Source organism: Ochotona curzoniae, unplaced genomic scaffold (genome assembly GCF_017591425.1).
Source record: "Ochotona curzoniae isolate NIBS_2020 unplaced genomic scaffold, NIBS_Ocur_1.0 contig_2699, whole genome shotgun sequence".
Classification (NCBI taxonomy): domain Eukaryota; kingdom Metazoa; phylum Chordata; class Mammalia; order Lagomorpha; family Ochotonidae; genus Ochotona; species Ochotona curzoniae.
The window spans coordinates 4,417,340-4,435,610 of NW_024465561.1; the positions used below are offsets into that span (position 1 = coordinate 4,417,340).

The window sequence follows — 18,271 nt, forward strand, 5'->3', positions numbered from 1 at the left end:
GTTCCTTTTCCTGGTGTATTTGCTATTGTCCTTGTCTTAGGTTTTTACACTGACCGACACTGACTAAATAATAACTCCCCTCCCCAATAGTGTTGTGAATTTTCACTTTCCAAGTTATCATTTAAAGAATGAGAAAAATAGCTTGTTATGATTATACCAGCATTTAGCATTTCTATTTATTCATCAGCCTGAACTCAGCATCACTCGCCTTTTGAGGCTGACAGTTATGTCCTTTCGGACTGTAATGACGGTGATCCGCGTCGGGTCTCTATGATTTATGGGGAGAAATCTTCAGTTCTTCAAACTGTGATCAGTCTGTTCGTCTGTCTTTGTATGTAAAAAATAGACATCTTTTTCTCTGCTTCCCAGATTCTTTCTTTCATGTCGGGTTTCAGCAGTTTGAATTTAGAATATCAGGATGAGATTTTTCTGGTTTTTTTGAAATTTCCACCAAATGTAAGTTTTCAAACTATATTCTTAAGTTATTTTTTTCTGCACCCAAAAAAATTCTGCCTCCCCTCTTTTTGGAACGCCATTCATATGAATCTTAAAATTCCTGATATTATCCCACAAGTCTTAGAGACTTTTAAAGTTGTGTGTGTGTGTGTGTGTGTGTGTGTGTGTGTGTGTGTGTGATGAATAAACATTCTATTTCATATGTAATGAATTATGAAAATCATCCAAAGTTTCCATATAATTGATACCTCATTTCTCCTATCACTAATCTTATGTTACTTTGATATGTTTTTTCGCAAGTAGCCAATAATTGCATATTAACTAAGACCTGTGCCTTATGCCAGCCTCCTCATTTCCCCTGGTGTCCTTTTCGTGTGTGTAAATTCGCTGCAGACCTTTAGAAGTCTCCCACGCTGAGGCCTGTGTTCTCGGGATGCCTTAGCACACTTGTCCTGGTTTGGGAGGCTAAAAGACTTTAGAAGATGATTAGTCACGTGCTCTGCCATTTTTCCTCCAAAATGCCTATTGTCCGGGTATAGTAATGAGAAGAGCCTCAGGTACATTCCGGTAGAAAGACAAAGTCTCTCCCTCTCCTTCTTTTCTTTCCCTCTCCTTCTTTTCTTTTTTTCTTTTTTCTTTTCTTTTTTTTTTTTTTTGCCTATGTCAAGAAAAATTCTGTGAATATCATTTATCACTTTTTAAAAAAATATTTATTCCGTCTGATGATTCACTCCCCACGTGGCCGCGATGGCCGGAGCTGTGCCGATCCAAAGCAGGATCCCGGAGGGTCCTAAGGTCTTACGCCATCCTCAACTGCTTTCCGAGACCACAAACAGGGAGCTGGATGAGTAACGGGGCTGCCAGGATTAGAACCAGCACCCATATAGTATCCCTGTGCGTGCAAGGCAAAGGCTTTAGCTGCTAGGCTACCGCACAGGGACCTCTGAGCCCATTTTTTTTTTCCCCACTGAAGTTGCTTGAGGCTCCTCTTGTATGTAACCTCCTACCGTGTTGGAATATTCTGTTTCTTCAAGGAGCTCTATTTGCTTTTATTGGAAAATGAATAGAAATTTGTCTTCAACATAGGACTTAAGAAAAAGAAGTATACTAGCGTCTTTACTTTCTGAATCCACAATTAATTTACATGACCTGCTGAAATTTGAATGATAGGTTACTGTTTTCTCAGTGGACACCATACTATTACTAGATGTCAAATTCCATTGTCAGTTCTTAAAAACTCACTTAGCACATAAACTACCATCACATAGTCACAAATGTAGTTTCTAGCATAATCAGTAAGCACCATTTTAGAAGAAAATGCTATGCGTTTTTCACTTTGGAGGTAAAGAGTTTTATATATATGTGTGTGTGTGTGTATTTAAGCTTAATTTATTTTTAATTGAAAGACAACTTTACAGTGAGAGGAGAGACAGAAAGGCCCTTCAACTACTGATTCATTCTCCAAATGGCTGGAACAACCAGAACTGTGCTGGTTCCAAGCCAGGAGCTTCTTCCAGGTCTCCGCTTGGTTACAAGGGCCCCAAGGACCTGGGCCATCTTTCGCTGCCTGCCCAGGTGCTTTGTTACCAGGGGGCTGGATTAGGAGTGGAGCACCCAGGAGGAAACTGACACCTGCATGGGACAGTGGTACCACAGATGGGGGCTTAGCTTGCAATGCCGCTCGGCTAGCCCCAAGAACTCCTTCCTAAGCCCACACAAATCATCAAAAGATCGATGCACATTCCACCAGACTCCTCAGAACTCAGCGAGCTGAGACTGGGATACAAAACAGGTGACGATGATGCGACTGCCCTTCCTCCTACACATTGCAGTAAAAATGGTAAAAATTCTAAATTAGCACCCGGTGCAATAGCTCAATGGCAAAATTCTCACCTTGCAAGGACCAGCATATATATGGGCGCCAGTTTGTGCTCGGCTGCTTCGCTTTCTATCCAGCCTGCCTATGGCCTGGGAGAGCAGTGGAGAATGGCCCAAAGCCTTCAGACCCTGCAGCTGCGTGGATGATCCAGAAGGCGCTTCTGACTCCTGGCTCAGATCAACTCAGTTCTGGCCATTGTGGCCATTTGGGGAGTGAATCATCAGCAGAAGGAAGATTTTTCTTTCTTTCTTTTTGTCTCCCTTTTTCTCTGTAAATCTGCCTCTCCAATAAAAATAAATAAATCTTTTTTAAAAATGCTAAATGATATGTTTTCTAATAAGCAAAAAATACTGTAAGATAACAAAGAAAGATGTGTCCATTCATAGACACATCCATGTGAAGCACTGGCGTATGAAATTAGTGAGGTGGGCTTTTTTGGCGGAGCCAGTGGATGAGGTGTGATGAGGGGGCAGGATAACACAGGCCCTGGCTGCAAAGGATCACCCATGTTGCCGATGGTCTGAAGCCGGCACGATGAGGTCATAATACAACTTGGCAAGTGCTGAGTTCAATAAGAAAGTGCATCTTTTTAGTGAGCAAATAAGCTCTATCAATCTATCAAGAAGCCTGCAAAACAATGTCTCCAAAAATAAACATTACAAAATCCAGAACTTATTTTTAACTGCCTAGTATCAATATAGTATATGTTTCCTGTTTTCTATTTTTATTTTTCCTGCATGCATATTGATCATTCTGACATGATGACAGTTTTGTATTTTCTTATATCTAAAGAGTCAAATAAAGTTTCTACCTTTTCTGCAAATTTAAATTTAGTTTTTAAAGATTGATCTATTTTTATGGGCCCAGTGTGGTAGCCTAGTGGCTAAAATCCTTGCCTTGCAAGCACCAGGATCCCATATAGGCGCCACTTCCCATCCAGCTCCCTGCTTATGACTTGGGAAAGCAGTTGAAGACAGCCCAAAGCCTTGGGACCCTGCACCCACGTGGGAGACCCGGAAGAGGCTCTGGGCTCCTAGCTTTGGTTTGGCATAGCTCTGGCCGTTGCAGCCGCTTGGGCAATGAATCAGCAGATGGAAGATCTTCCTCTCTATATATCTTACTTTCCAGTTAAAATAAAATCAATATTTTAAAAAGTATCTTCTTTTATTTGAAAGGGTTTACAGAGAGTGAAGGAGAGGTAGAAGACCCTCCATCTGCTGGTTCATTCCCCAAATGGCTGTGAGGGGCCGAGCTGAGCTGATCCGAAGCTGGGAGCCAGGAGCTTTTGCTGCGTCTCCTACATGAGTGCAGGGTCCCAAGAATTTGGGTCATGTGTGGAGTGAAACAGCAGATGGAAAATCTCCCTCCCTCTGCCACTCCTTTGCTTTTCAAATCTGCTTTTCAAATAAAATTTTTAAAAAGTGCCATCTGTCATCAAGCCTTGAGCTGTATGTATGTCCTGGGAACAGAATAGTTCATTCTTATCCAGATGGCCAAATAATTTCCAAATTAAAACAGAAATTCCGGGCCCGGCGCGGTGGTGCAGTGGTTAAGGTCCTCGCCTTGCACGCCCGGGATCCCATATGGGCACTGGTTCTAATCCCGGCAGCCCCGCTTCCCTTCCAGCTCCCTGCCTGTGGCCTGGGAAAGCAGTCGAGGACGGCCCAAAGCTTTGGGACCCTGCACCTGCGTGGGAGACGCGGAAGAGGCTCCTGGCTTCGGATTGGCATAGCATCGGCCGTTGCGCTCACTTGGGGAGCGAATCATCGGATGGAAGATCTTCCTCTCTGTCTCTCCTCTCTGTATATCCGCCTTTCCAATAAAAATAAAATAAATCTTTAAAAAAAAAAAAAAAACAGAAATTCCGACACGGCAAGGAAGGGTTACAGACTGGGGCCTTTGATTGGGATCCCCACTATTCTTGCCCTACCCATTCACTTGAAAGCATGCAAAAAGAAGGAGGAAGGCTGGCCACATGTGCCTTGCCTATTTCCAAGAGACACTGACCATGCTTGCCTTCTGGGAGAGAAGTGGTATATTAGGGCAGAGCCTTGGTTCTAGGGAGGCTTCTAGGACTGGCACTGCCCCTGTAGGGAAAACCATCCCCTCCAGGACCAGGAGCATGGACACGAATTCTAAAGTCTCCATGAAGATATTGAAACAGGGACTTCTGATCCCTCATTGTGAAAAATGGCGCCATGGTGTATGTTCATGAAGACTTCACTTAGCTTTAGTGTGGCTGTGATACTAGGCCTCAGCAGCATATAGGAGAGAGAGACTTGCAAAAACCCCTAAGTAAGAAACTTGCTGAGTTTGGTTTGCAGACCTTGCATTACTTGTTACTTTTGTAACCTTAAGCCATTTTGTAGTCTGTAACCACTAAACCTCCTTACCAAATGTTCCTTGGTCCTTGTTCCTGGAATTGTGTAGACATTGCCATTACCACGATATAACTCTTCCCCCTTCCCTGTCCTACTCCACCCGGCAGCATTCATCCCCCTTAGCCTGTTTTAGGTGCCCTTTAGATTGTACCTCCCAAGATGCTCAACCAAGGAGAAATTTGGGGGAGGGACTTCTGCATAACAGGAATAAAAAGAGCTGTATTCTTGAGCGTGGTACCTGCTTCCACCTGGTGGTCATTGTAGGTATCAATAAATGTCTCACTTTCGGCTTTCTTTGTTTTCTTTGGTGGGTAGGTCTCTGGTGGGCTTATTTTCTACAGTAACCCCTCCCCAAATTATGCTTCTGCTGTAGGATATTTTTTCTACGCAAAAAAAAAAAAAAGAAAAAAAGGCAGCAGCCTCATGTCTTGTCTCACACGAAAGAATTTTGCTATGGACAGTTCCAGTTTGCAAAGTAGGATTTATTTGGGGGAGGGGTTGGGGAGAGAAAAAGGGCACCTGCCGTAATGACAGGAGGGAGGAAAAAAAAAAAACAGAGTTGATGGTGAAGATGGTGTCTTTTATGCACCATCTCAGGGGAGTTGCTCAAAGGACAGAGGAAAGAATTTGTTCTCAATAGCATCTGGCGCTAGAACAAAAAGACTCAGAAGGGCGGGATCGTGAACTTCATTCCCCCCCGCCTTTAAAGATTTGTTTAATTTTTATTGGAAAGGCAAATATACAGAGAGGAGGAGAGACAGAGAGGAAGATATTTCATCCGATGATTCACTCCCCAAATGGCTGCAATGGCCAGAGCTGAGCCGATCTTAAGCCAGGAACTAGGATCCTCCCCCGGGGTCTCCCATGTTGGTGTGGGTCCCAAGGCTTTGGGCCATCCTTGAATGCTTTCCCAGGCCACAAGCAGGGAGCTGGATGGGAAGTGGAGCTGCCAGGATTAGAACTGGTGCCCATATGGTGCCCATGTAGGATCGCAGCGTGTGTAACATGAGGACCTTAGCCACCAGGCCACAGCGCCATTCCCCTTCTAATAAGGCAATCACTATCTCCTTGAGAGTGGCCAGGAGATGAAATGAGGTAGGTCACTTCTAGATGGTGAATTGCTATGTTGATTCTGCCCCTCTGTCCTTCCTCAGGAAGAGAGGGTGCTCTTGGAAAGAAAAAATGGGGGAGAAATACGATTTTATATTAAAAAAATAACTTGGGGACCGGAAAAACCCTAGCTGCCTACCATCCCCTCTGACTCCTCACACTCTTCCACCTAGGCAGGGCTTACCTTCTCATCTTTTGTCCTCTAAGGGATGGGGGTCACAGCATCAATGACTTCTCTGTTGGCACTCCCCATGCAGACAATAGCTCTCCGAGGAGCCCAGAGCTCACTCTGAGTCTCCCACGTGGGTGTCAGAGAGCCAGCATCTTGAGGCATCAGCTGTTTCCTACCGGGATGCGGGATGCGCATCAGCAGGAAGCTGGAATGAGGAACAGAGCCAAGGCTCAAATCTAGGTACTTTGTTACAGAACGAAGGAGTATCAACACATATGTTACCATCCACTCCCACTAACCTACAACATTTGATGTCTTTCATTTAAAAATGTGATCAGCAAATTAAAGTTAGTTGAAATACTGATTTTGACACCAAGAGGGAAAAAAAATCATCATGCTACATAATTGTAGTATTTTAAGGTGTCATTTATACTTCACATTATTTTGAAATTCAGAATTTTTTTTTACTATAGTATTTTCTATATGTTGACACACAAGTTGCTGGTATATAAAATTTCTGAAATATTTTATTTTTAAAAATATTTATTTCCTTATTTGAAAGGTAGCATTACAGACAGGAAGAGACAAACAAAAACAGAGAGAATGTCTTCCATCTCCTGGCTTATTTCCCAAATAACCACAACAGCTGGAGCTGGGCTAGTCTAAAGCCAGGAGCCAGGAGCTTCTTCTAGGTCTCCCTGTGGCTGCCAAGGCCCAAGGACTTGGACCATCCTCTGCTGTTTTCCCAGGTACATTCTCAGAGTTGGTTAGGAAGTGAGCCGGCTGGGTCTTGAACCAGCTCCTATATAGGTTGTTGGTGCTGAGGTTGGAGGCTTGACTTGCTATATACCACAGCACTAACCCCCTGAAACATGCTTAAATATATATTGTTTAATATGCTTAATATACATTGTATTTATTGTATATACTTTAAAATACTCATCGAAGATGTTCTGGACTTCACCAGCCTGCCCAAATAGATATGTGCATGAACAAATTCCACAATGAATAAGTTGTACTTTTTACATGTCTTTCCTGAGGAATAGAAAGGCTTACATGAAATGGTAGAAGTTAATAATTTACACAGGTTATTTACAGCTTGTTATGAAAATATATAGTGGCAAAACATGCTATCAACTTGAGTGACATGTCCATGAGCAACTTATTTGTGGTGCCAGACTATGCTGTCCTAAGATTTTTCTTTTTTTAAGGAAATAAATTTAGTAATGTGCACATCATGAATATCACCCATCTCCCATCTGGGTGGCAGGGACCAAGTATGCCATTTGCTGCTCCACAAGGTGTGTATTAGCGGGGGGGGACTCTTTCTACTCTGAGTTGGGGGTTCCAATTGATGGCTTAGTTCACTGGGCCACAATGCCTGCCCCAGAATATTGATTGTCTTACAAGTCACATAGCTCAGGTTTTATGATCAAGACTTCTGCCTTTCCTTTCTAAATAGCCTGTCATTTTAGATCATAATTTTCATCAGTCCAAGAGTTATACATGATAGTGGTTATAAACTCCAACTTTAAGTGTCACAGTTGATTCAACAGACAAGAAGATGTTTAACGGATAAATGATTTCAATAATTTACACCGTGGCCATCATCCACAATTTCAGGATGACACTCTTTAAAAATATACTGTCCCCCCGCAAAGAATCAGGGTATCACACAAAAGCTTTCATTAATCCTTATGTTATGTGAAGCTAGCAGTTCTTAGTTTTTTTTTTTAACACTGAAAAAAAAAAGGAGAAGACATTAACACAGAGTCTTGTTATGCTTTGATCTGTTATTTACAAATGAAGGAAAGTAAAAGATAGTATTGAGGCCAGGGCACTCCCTACTACTTGTTTTTAAGCAGAGGAAGACAGCACCAGGAGTCAGTCTGCTGCTTGGTGTCCTAGCTTAGTCACAAACCTAGATGTTCCTGGCTTGTGAATAGCTCCCTTGTCCACCGATGCGCTCAGCAGCTTCATTTAAGATTTTTAAAATGTTTGTTGGAAAGGCAAATTTATAAGAGATCTTCCATCCATTGGTTCACTCTCCATATGTCTGCGATGACTAGAGCTGAGCAGATGTGAAGCCAGGAGCCAGGAGCTTTTCCCAGGACTCCCTTGTGCAGGGTACAAGGACTTGGGCCATCCTCTGCTGCTTTCCCAGGCCATAAGCAGGAAGCTAGACGGGAATTGGAGTAGCTGGGACACAAACCGGTGCCCATGTTGAATAATCTGCCCTTGTAAGGTGAGGATTTAGTCAGTGAGCCATGGCGCTGGCCCCTAAACTTCAACTTAGAAATTCGATCACATTTCATTAGCATGCAATTGTCATGAGCAAATGCTGCTGTAGGGTTTTTGATCCCGAGTACGGCAGCAACCTCAATGCTTGTCTCGCAGGAAAGAAGAATTTTCATGTGGACACAGTTTAGTTTTAAAGCAAGATTTATTAGAAAAGTTGAGAAAAGAGACTCCCGTCCTAGTGACGGGAGGGGGCTTTGAGATAGAAAGGACCCTTATCCCCTGCCATAGTGGCAGGAGGAAAAGTGAAAAAGACCCTAGTGCTCTGCCATAGTGGCAGGAGGACAAGAACCCGTATTAACGGCGGGGAAAAGCATCTTTTAAAGGTTTCCCTCAAAGATGTTTCTCCATAAACAAAGAAAATTCCTGGTTTCCATGGCACCTGGCCTTGGGACAGAAGGCCACAGAGGTGCCAGACATAGGACATTCCAGGCCTTAGGCAGATGTGTATTACTTCTTCCTGCTCTCAATGATAGAGAGACCAGCCTGAGCCCTCCCAGACAATGGCTGGAGGTGATGGCCAATACTCCAGGTGGGGAACTGATATGCTAATAGCACCCTTGTCCCTTGGAAGCAACGTGCTCTGGTGAATCTAAGACAAGCTGGGGAAAATACTCTTCTATATTTGAGAAAAAAATGACTTGGGGACCCAGCATGCCCTAACTGCCTACTGCCCAGTCTCACTCCTCTCCCAATGCCATTAATCGTGCAGTGCTGCATGAAATCTATTGTAGGGATACTGCTTTTACTCAAATCCTGTGATTCGGGGCTTTCAACTTAAAAAAAAGTTTGAAAGAACATTTCCTCACACTCCTCACGTTCCAATTCATTTTTATTCCAGAGCTCCATGATCACAGAATTGAGTACCAGGCAAGTTGTGAAGGTAGATTTTATTGCTAAACGCCTCCTCCGGGGACCGGTGAATTCCTCCTCAACTCCCCCAGACGTGTGCACAAACCACGCGGTGGTCTAGAAGGCGGCGGGCGCGCGCCGGTCTCCGTGCGCCTGCGCACAGCGGCCGGAAGGCGTCCTTTCTCGGCGCTGGGGGCGGGTCGCGCGCGGGGCCGCGACTCCGAATAAAGGCGGCATCCACGGCTTTGTGGTTCCGCGCCGTGGTGCCCACGGAACAGGCAGCCTCGCTTCTCTTCAACACTGTTACGCACGTGATTGGCGCCCCGGTGGGGAGAACCCGAGACATCCCAAAAGCCCGGCCCTTTCCCGCTCCCCCGTAGCTCGGGGAGCCTCGCGCGCCGAGGGACCCCGCCCCAGGAGCCCCCTCTCGCAGCCCTGAGGAGCGGTGGGATTCGATCCCCCTCCTCACCACTAAGCCCCGACCCCTGCTCCGGGCGCCTGCGCCGTCGCCAGCGAGCCGGGCCCTCGCCGAAATCCTGGCACAGCCGACCCGAGCGCGGGGCGGTCCTGGGAATCAGGTGAGGACTGTCCAGGTCCAACTTCAGGTCCTGGCCCCGCAGGGAAGCAAGCGAGCATGGGGCTGGCCGGACAGTGAGGAAAGGCCAGTGGGAGTGGGGAAGGGGGCGCGTGGAGCCGCCGTGCGTTTTCCGGGGGCGGCGCTGGCGGTGCCCTGGGCTGGGTGGGTGCGGCCGGGCGGGGAGTGTGCGCCAGGAGGGCGCGCCCCGCTCCGCCTCGCCCCTCACCGCCCGGCTGTGGAGAGAAGAGGCTGAGAGAAGGAAAACAGAGGTGGCGCCCCACCGCGGAAGTCCCCTGCAAAAATACAAAAAGCCAAGACTTAGATAGGGGGTGGATCTTTGAGGGCTGGGATAGCCAGAATTTCCTGAAGCCGGCATCTCGGGGAGGGAAAAAAAAAGCGCTTTCTCCCAAATGCATTCCTTCCGCCCAGTAAGTCAGCAGAGGGGTGTTTGCAGGGACAGGGAGAGTTGCGGGGTGAGGTTAGAAATAAAACAATGGGTTTGTTCCATGGACCGTTGCGCCCATGTGATCAGGCTTTGTCCCGCTGTGGATCCGGCCAGCTCATCCGGGGAAGTTCAGGGCGTCAGCCAGGTGGGGACCCCTGGACAGTAGGGCTCAGCCTGGGTTGGGTGGGGGGGCCTTTGTTAGCTGGGTCGGAGTCCACCATTCCAAATGTCTCCCCGGGAGGCTTGCCGTGCACCTGACTAGGTGGCGGTAATTCACGATATAGTAGCTGATACCCTAAAATATGAAGAGCAGGGAAAGGAAAGCAGTCTTTGTCACAGTTACTGGGGGACCCGCTGGATAGTTCCCAGCGTCCTCGCGGGGTGGAGTCCTAATTTACAGCCAAACTAGAATCGTTGTCACGTTGTTTCCGTTCGTGTCTGCCAGTGGGATGAGCTGGGGTCAGGGCAGCATGGCGAGCGTGTATGTGTGTGTGTGTGTGTGTGTGTGTGGTGTGTGTGGCACCCCGGTGGCTCTGACCAACTTCAGAAAAGCCCGAGTGTCCCCACCTGGCTCAGCTTCCCCCGCCCTGACCGTCCCCAGAGAAAGAAAGCGCTGCTGCTCCTTTCAAAAGCTCACTTCTGTGTGCGTTTGTGGTGTTTCTTTGTTTCTGTGGAATGCACTTGATTTTCAGGACACATTCATTTGGGTCCCTTCCCTTGAAAAGTCCCGCTTCAGAATGACTTAGTGATCTGAGCCTTGGCATTGCCCTGCCTAGTTCAATGTCCTGGGACCTCAATGAATAGATTTTTCTTTATAATGCCCACTTCACATAGTCTGGTTAACCATGTGCAGAGCTCAACTGCTCGGTGGGCACTCCCAAAATAAGCTGAAGGTTTAATGATTGTGTTTTGGCTTATTTTTTAGGGGTTAGATATCTTTCGTGATTGGGGGTAGGAGTGGAGTGGGGTTCCTTTGTCTAGGTAAATCATATTCTCATCGTATTATATTGCATAGACTGAGAGCTGTGGTGTAGTAGTGAGGAATGTTTAGCTTGAATTAAGAGTCCTGAGTCCTGGCTACTGCTTAACGCTGAGTGAATTTGGGCAGTCTTGTTGCTAGTTTACTTGTGCGTAAAATCAGGATTTCAGTAGAATATACTTCGCCGATCCTTTCTGAAGAGCTCTCACAGGAGTTGTGCACAGCACAGTGGTTGCTTAATTAATAGTAGGTGTTGCTGTGAAAGGGTAATGTTTATTTACACTCCCATGGGTGGTGGGAATGCCAAGTTGAGGATGGATGTTAGCAAGCAGGAAACAGCCAGATGCTCATGTGGATCACGAGTCAAGCACGGAGTCCTTGGACTCTGCTCCTCCACTTTAAGGGGCAAATATCTCTATTTGCCTAGAAATAAATCGTGCTGGAGTGGTAGAGACTGCCGCTGTGCATAGGCGGAGTGAGCGGGCGGATGAGTGATGGCTGAAACGAGGCTGCAGTAGCAGAAAGCGAACACACGATGATGAAAGCCGAAAATTAGAAAGTAGCAGCATTAGCATATTATTTAAATGTGTGGAGTTTAAATCCCTACCTAAAAGAGATAAAAACCATTGATTCTAGATTTGAAAGATGGGGGCCAGAGGATGATTTGGGGGAGATTTTGTAATATTCTTTGAACAGCTGTTTTTAGTTTATGTCAATGTATGATACAAGGGGAAATTTTTAATCAGAAAATCCAGAATAAAACAAAAGATCAACTAGGATACCATAAAGACAGCACAGAAATACAGTAAAATTTAATTCCAATTCGTAGATTATTTTGAGAACACATATTTCTGCAGGTTCTCTGCCAAAGCATCATCACTTTGTAGAAGCATTTTTAAAAATATTGATTTATTTGAAAAGCAGACCATCAGAGAGAGGTGAAAGGGGAGAGACAGAAATCTTTCATGTCCTGGTTCAGGCTGGTTTCCCACATAGGTGACGGATACCACAGGACCTGGGCCATTGCAGCCCCTTTCCCTGGCGCAGTCACAGGGAGCTGGTTTGGAAGTGGAACAGCCAGGACTCCACCTGATCCTGCAATGGGATGCTGGCACTGCAGGTAGTAAATTAGCTTGCTGCAGTATAACATCAGACCCTACAGTTCTGTTTTCTTTTCTTGTTTTTTATTTTTTTAAGATTTATTTATTTATTTTTTCATTGAAAAGGCTTGCAGATAATACAGAGAGAAGGAGAGACAGAAAAATCTTCTGTCCACTGGTTTACTCCCCAATCTGCCACAAAGCCTGGAGCCAGGAGTTTCTTCTGGTTTTCCCAGGCGGGCGCAGGGTCCAAGGGCTTTGGGCTGTCCTCCTGCTTTCCCAGGCCACAAGCAGGGAGCTGGATGGGAAATGGAGCAGCCAGGATACAAACTGGCATCCATATGGGATCCCGGTGTGTGCAAGATGAGGACTTTAACCAGTAGGCTACCATGCCAGCCCCTACAATTCTAACCTACTGGCTTACCCCATGAGATGTAATAACCATCTTTCCATGACATAAACTTAGAATTTTACTCATGCTTTTAAAATTTTTGTAACTTACTTTTTATTTCTTTTGTCCTCACTTTCTTTCAATGACTGTTTTGTTTTCCCTTGTATGAATACAGAGAATTTATTTAACAATGTTTAGAGCTAGGTAGGTGGTTTTTACATTTTTTTTGGTCCCATTATGAACACCTTCTGTCCTCACACCATTTATTTTTTCTACTTCATACCAGTGCATATCCGTTTCCCCAAAACCTTGTAAATACAAGGCACCAATTTTTCAAATATGGTGATCAGGTTCCTTTAATATGCATTTTATCAAACACATAGACAGGTTTTTTTTTTCCTTCTAGAGAATAATGTGTACTTGGATTTCACAAATTCACATCTTCCCAGTCTAAGTATCAAAGTTTGAGCAATAAATGAGATCGTACAGGCAGTGTTGGTGATCTCAACGAGGAAAAAGTGGACATTGAGCTCTGAGAGCCCTGAGGGTCCTAAGAGTGGAAGGTGAGCCTGGGAGAGGGGCGCCCACCATGCTGCCGCCGCTTTGCTATGGTCAAGGCTACTGGGCAGAGATACCCAGAGAGGTGTCTGACCCAGTTAGCATCGCCATCACCTTGCAGCTTCCTAGAAAGGTGGATTCTGAAGCTGAACCTCAGACCTACTGACACTGAACTCTAGGAGTGGATCCTAGCAATCTGTGGTTTATCAGGCCTTCCAGGGCATTCCGGTGCATACTGCAATTTGACTACCAAACTTTTCTGTCCTTTATAATCATCCGAGGGAGATTTTAATCTAGAAATCCCAGTGCTGAATTACTCTATGATAATTAAATCAGTATTTAGGGTTGGGAAGGCATCTGTGTATTTTTAAAAATCTTCCAATGACTCTGGGTTCTAGCAAAATCCGAGCAGTTCTTCCACATGCCATTTCTGTCCTCAAGTCTGGGTAGATACGAAGATCTGCCTGACTAGGTCTGTGGAACCTATTGTCAGTCCAGCCTCCCCAGGCGGAAGAGGGGGGTTAACTGGAAGTCCACCTGCCCGAGTGTCTGGGCATGTGCTTCGCTGTGGGGCGACTCTGCTGTTATGTCAGTCCTTTTGCATGGCAGACTTCCTTGTGATTACAGGGAGGGTAAATGTTTGTGTAAGTTACTTCTTACCTTTCATAACTTGTCTGTGTGCTGGTGGCAGGGTTTGTGGGTAGAAACAGAGAAGTAAAACAGGTTTTTAAAAATTGGAATCTCTGAGGCCATTCTTTTCTCATAGTTTCATTTTCTTCCACCAGCCCTGGTTTCTGTGGACTCTGCTTCTACAGTAAATGAGCCCTGAGGAAAACTGACCAGTTCCTGCCGTGCTAAAATAATGGCTCATGTAAGTTGGTGTCTGTATTTGGAACTCTCTTTTTTCCAGATTATTCTCACATGTTATTCTGAAATTTCCTTTTTTTAAACAAAGTTTGTGAGCCTGGTACAGTAGCCTACCAGCTAATGTCCTCACCTCGCATGTGCCAGAATCTCATATGGGTGCTGGTTATAATCCCTTATGGGTCTGGCTTCCCATCCAGCTCCTTGCTTGTGGCTTGGGAAAGCAATTGAGGACCCTGTACCTTCATGGGAGACCTGGAAGAAGCTCCTGGCTCCTGGCTCCAGATTGGCTCAGCTCCGACCATTGTGGCTGCTTGGGGAGTGAATCAACAGACAGAAGATCTTCCTCTGTGTCTCTCCTCCTTTTTGTATATCTGACTTTCCAATAAAAAATATAAATCTCTTTTTTTTTAATTTATTTTGTTTTTTATTGGAAAGGCAGATATACAGAGAGGAGAGACAGAGAGGAAGATCTTCCGTCCGATGATTCACTCCCCAAGTGAGCACAACGGCCAGTGCTGTGCTAATCCAGAACCAGGAGCCTCTTCCGGGTCTCCCAAGCGGGTGCAGGGTCCCAAAGCTTTGGGCCGTCCTCGACTGCCTTCCCGGGCCACAGGCAGGGAGCTGAATGGGAAGCAGGGCTGCCGGGATTAGAACTGGGGCCTATATGGGATCCCGGGCGTGCAAGGCGAGGACATTAACCACTGCGCCATCGCGCTGGGCCCAACAAATATAAATCTCTTTTAAAAAGCTTGTTTATTTTTATTGGAAAGATAGAATTATGGAGAGGAAAGATCTTCCATCTGCTGGGTCACTCCCCAGGTGGCCACAGTGGCTAGAGCTGATCCAATCTGAAGCCAGGAGCTCTTGCAGGGCTCCCAAGTGGGTGTGGGGTTCCAATGACTTGGGCCATCTTCTGCTGCTTTCTTGGGCCGTAAGCTGGGAGCTGGATGGAAATTTGCACAACTGGGACATGAACCATATGGGGTGCTGGCACTTGCCATTGTGTTGGCCCCTCCTTTTCAAAGTCTTTACTGTTTGTATTTCAGACAGTATTACAACTGTCTGTATTTTGTATTTACAACACATCTAAATTGAACTACCTACCATGTTTAATGTTTCAATTTTATAAGTTAGGTAATATAGGGCCAGACACAATAGTCTAGAGGCCAAAGTCCTTTCCTTGCCTGTGCCAGGATCCCATATGGGTACTAGTTTGTATCCCAGCTGCTCTACTTCCCTTCCAGCTCCCTTCTTGTGGCCTGGGAAAGCAGCAGAGGACAGCCCAAAAGCTTGGGACTCCGTACCCTCATGGGAGACCGTTAAGAAGCTCCTGGCTCCTGGGTTCAGATCGGCTCAGCTCTGGCCATTGTGGTCGTTTGGGGAGTGAACCAGCAGATCTTTCTGTCTCTCCTCTTAAGAAATCTGATGTGACTTCTCAATAAAAATAAATAAATCTTAGAAAAGAAAAAGAGAGAAGTTTTGGTTGTTGGAGAGGTAGGCAAACTTTAGATACCACGAACTTGGACTGTAAGCCAGATTAAATCCATGGCTTATTTTTGTACATCCTATAAGCCGGCTGCATTGTAAAAGAAGTGTTTGACCAAAAATGGAGAAGAATATCCAACAGGTACCATTTGTGGTATGCAAAGCCTAAGAGATTGCCCTTTACCAAAATAATTTCCCAAACCTTACTGTGCATTAAAGATTTATTATTTTTTTTAATTGTAAAGTCAGATATACAGAGAGATCTTTCATCCGCTGATTGACTCCCCAAGTGTCCACAATGGCCAGAGCTGAACCGATTCAAAAGCAGGAGATAGGAACTTCCTCCAGGTCTTCCACACGTCTGCAGGGTCCCAAGGCTTTGGGCCATCCTTGACAGCCTTTCCAGACCACAAGTAGGGAGCTGGATGGGAAGCAGGGCCACTGGGATTAGAACTGGCGCCCATATGGGATTCCGGCATGTGTAAGGTGAAGACTTTAGCTGATAGGTTACTGCTCCGGGCCCCTTACAGTACATTAATAGAAATATTCAAGAAAAAAGAGATAATAATTGTTTCAGGCACATTTTTTTCCTACTGCTACTTAGCCTCATCGTGGGCTGCTAAGCCTATTCATTGAAAAATCCTTCCACTTTAAAAACAGTTGATTGGGTCTTACCAACAATACATGGGTTTGTCGTTTCAGGATTTGGTGATGTTCAGAGATGTGACTGTGGACTTCTCTCAGGAAGAGTGGGAATGCTTAAACTCAAACCAGAGGAATCTGTACAGAGATGTAATATTAGAGAACTACAGCAACTTGGTCTCCCTGGGTAAGATTATGTGCATTAAGTAATTTAGAGACTTCACTGTACTGAATTCCTGATCTTCTTGTTTAAAACCCAGCTAAAAGGCCCAGTGTGATAGCAGTAGAGCATGTCCCAAAAGCCTTGGGATCCTCCACATGGGAGACACAGAGAAGCTCTTGGAGCAGGGAGCTGGATGGAAGTGCAATAGCCAGGACATGAACCAGCGCCCATATAGCGTCATACAAGCACATACAAGACAAGGATTTAGCCACTAGGCTATTCTGCCAGGCCCTATTTAATTTCTTATTACAAATATCTCTTCACTGCTCTGTGATTGAAAGTTTAAAATATGTGAACTTTGCATTAAACATTGAATGAATATCCTAGCAACAAGCTTATTATTTTCTCCGGAACAAAATATTTGTAAATAGCACCTAAAATACATAGTACTTACTTTGTCCTAAACACTTATATTAAATTAAACCATATAACAATCCTGTATATAATAACATGATACTATTATCCACTCTTTTACAATGAAGAAAATCGAAGCACAGGGAGATTAAATAATTTGCACTAGTGACTCAGTAGCAGGCAGAATTTGAAAGCACTGCCTTCAAATATCACTCTCAAAAGGCAGCCTGTATAAGTTTCAATTAAAATAAAAACCATGTCCCTACCGCCCTGATCTCATTTCTCATTGTGATCTTAAAGTGACTGTAGCGTTTTTCAATCCTGATAGCTATTTTTGTTCTAAACACATGATCAGGTACTTCCGTTTTTATGTTCTGTTATTTCCTTTCAAACAGGATGTTCCGTTTCTAAGCCAGAAGTGATTACTCTACTGGAACAGGGAAAGGAGCCCTGGCTGGTTGTGAGGGGTGAGAAAACAAGATGGCGCCTAGGTGAGTAAGTTGCCACCAAGCAGAGGCCAGCCAGTGGCAGGGCACTGACCTGCTTGTTGAGGAGGAACACACTTCTTAAGAGTTGGTTACGTAGAACAGTCCTGAAACTTGGTAAGAAAACAGAACTTGTCAGTGTGAGCCATCAGGGAGATTCCATCTAGATGAAAACCTAGTCGTGCTTCCATGGACCGCCTGTTTCTTCTCTCGCATGGGTAGCCTCATTCCATTTCCGCAGGGAAGAACTTTCTTCCTCAGTGATAACCGTTGCACCTGTAACTTTAATTTAGATGCTGAACTCCTCCTTTCTGTTTTGACTTTTATGGGTTTTGTCTTTATTGCTTCCCTGAGGTTTACATGGTAGAGAGACATACAGTAAAAACGTAAGCAAATAGATGGATTGCTAAACATCCTGAAGTGATTAAATGTTATGAAAAAAAGCAAATAAGGCAAGGATATGAAGAATGATACTGAGTGAGTGAGTGGGGGTAACTTTAGACAGGATGGTCAAGAAAGAGAGCCATGTGGGCCTCAATTCCTGCAACAGCTATAATGTATTGCCATGCGTAACATAAACTTAATTTTACAAATTTTTTTTTCTTTACCTGGGCCCCTGCAGATTGTTTTTTTATTCAAGGTTTTATTTGTTTTTGTTGGAAAGACAGATGTACAGTCAAAAGGAAGAGAAAGATCTTCTATCCGCTGTTTCACTCCGCCAGTGGCCACAATGGCCAAGGCTGAGTCCAGGAGCCAAGAGCTTCCTCTGGGTCGGCCATGTGGGTGCAGGGTCCCAAGGCTTTTTGTGGCATCCTTGACTGCTTTCCCAAGCCACAGGCAGGGAGCTGGATGGGAAATGTCGCATCCAGGACATGAACATGCCCATCTGGGATCCTAACACATATGAGGCTGATATTGCAGGCTGCAGCATAACTGACTAAACCGTTGTTCTGACTAATTCTATTCTCAAATAGAATTGCTCTTTACCTTGGTTTTGAAATGAGGCCGAGAGCAAAA

General features: G+C 45.1%; 1 protein-coding gene across 2 annotated transcripts in view; it reads left to right on the forward strand.

The window, feature by feature from the left end:
* LOC121153685 (zinc finger protein 420) overlaps positions 1 to 18,271 on the forward strand; it is a 363,018-nt gene that overhangs the window by 102,441 nt on the left and 242,306 nt on the right. The window contains exon 1 of one of the 2 annotated variants that reach the window (XM_040976380.1): positions 16,235 to 16,379. The exons of the other annotated variant lie outside the window; for it this stretch is intronic. Coding sequence (XP_040832314.1) covers positions 16,235 to 16,379 — 145 coding nt within the window. Of the gene's footprint in view, positions 1 to 16,234; positions 16,380 to 18,271 lie in introns of those variants that run through there. 2 annotated transcript variants of the gene reach the window in all.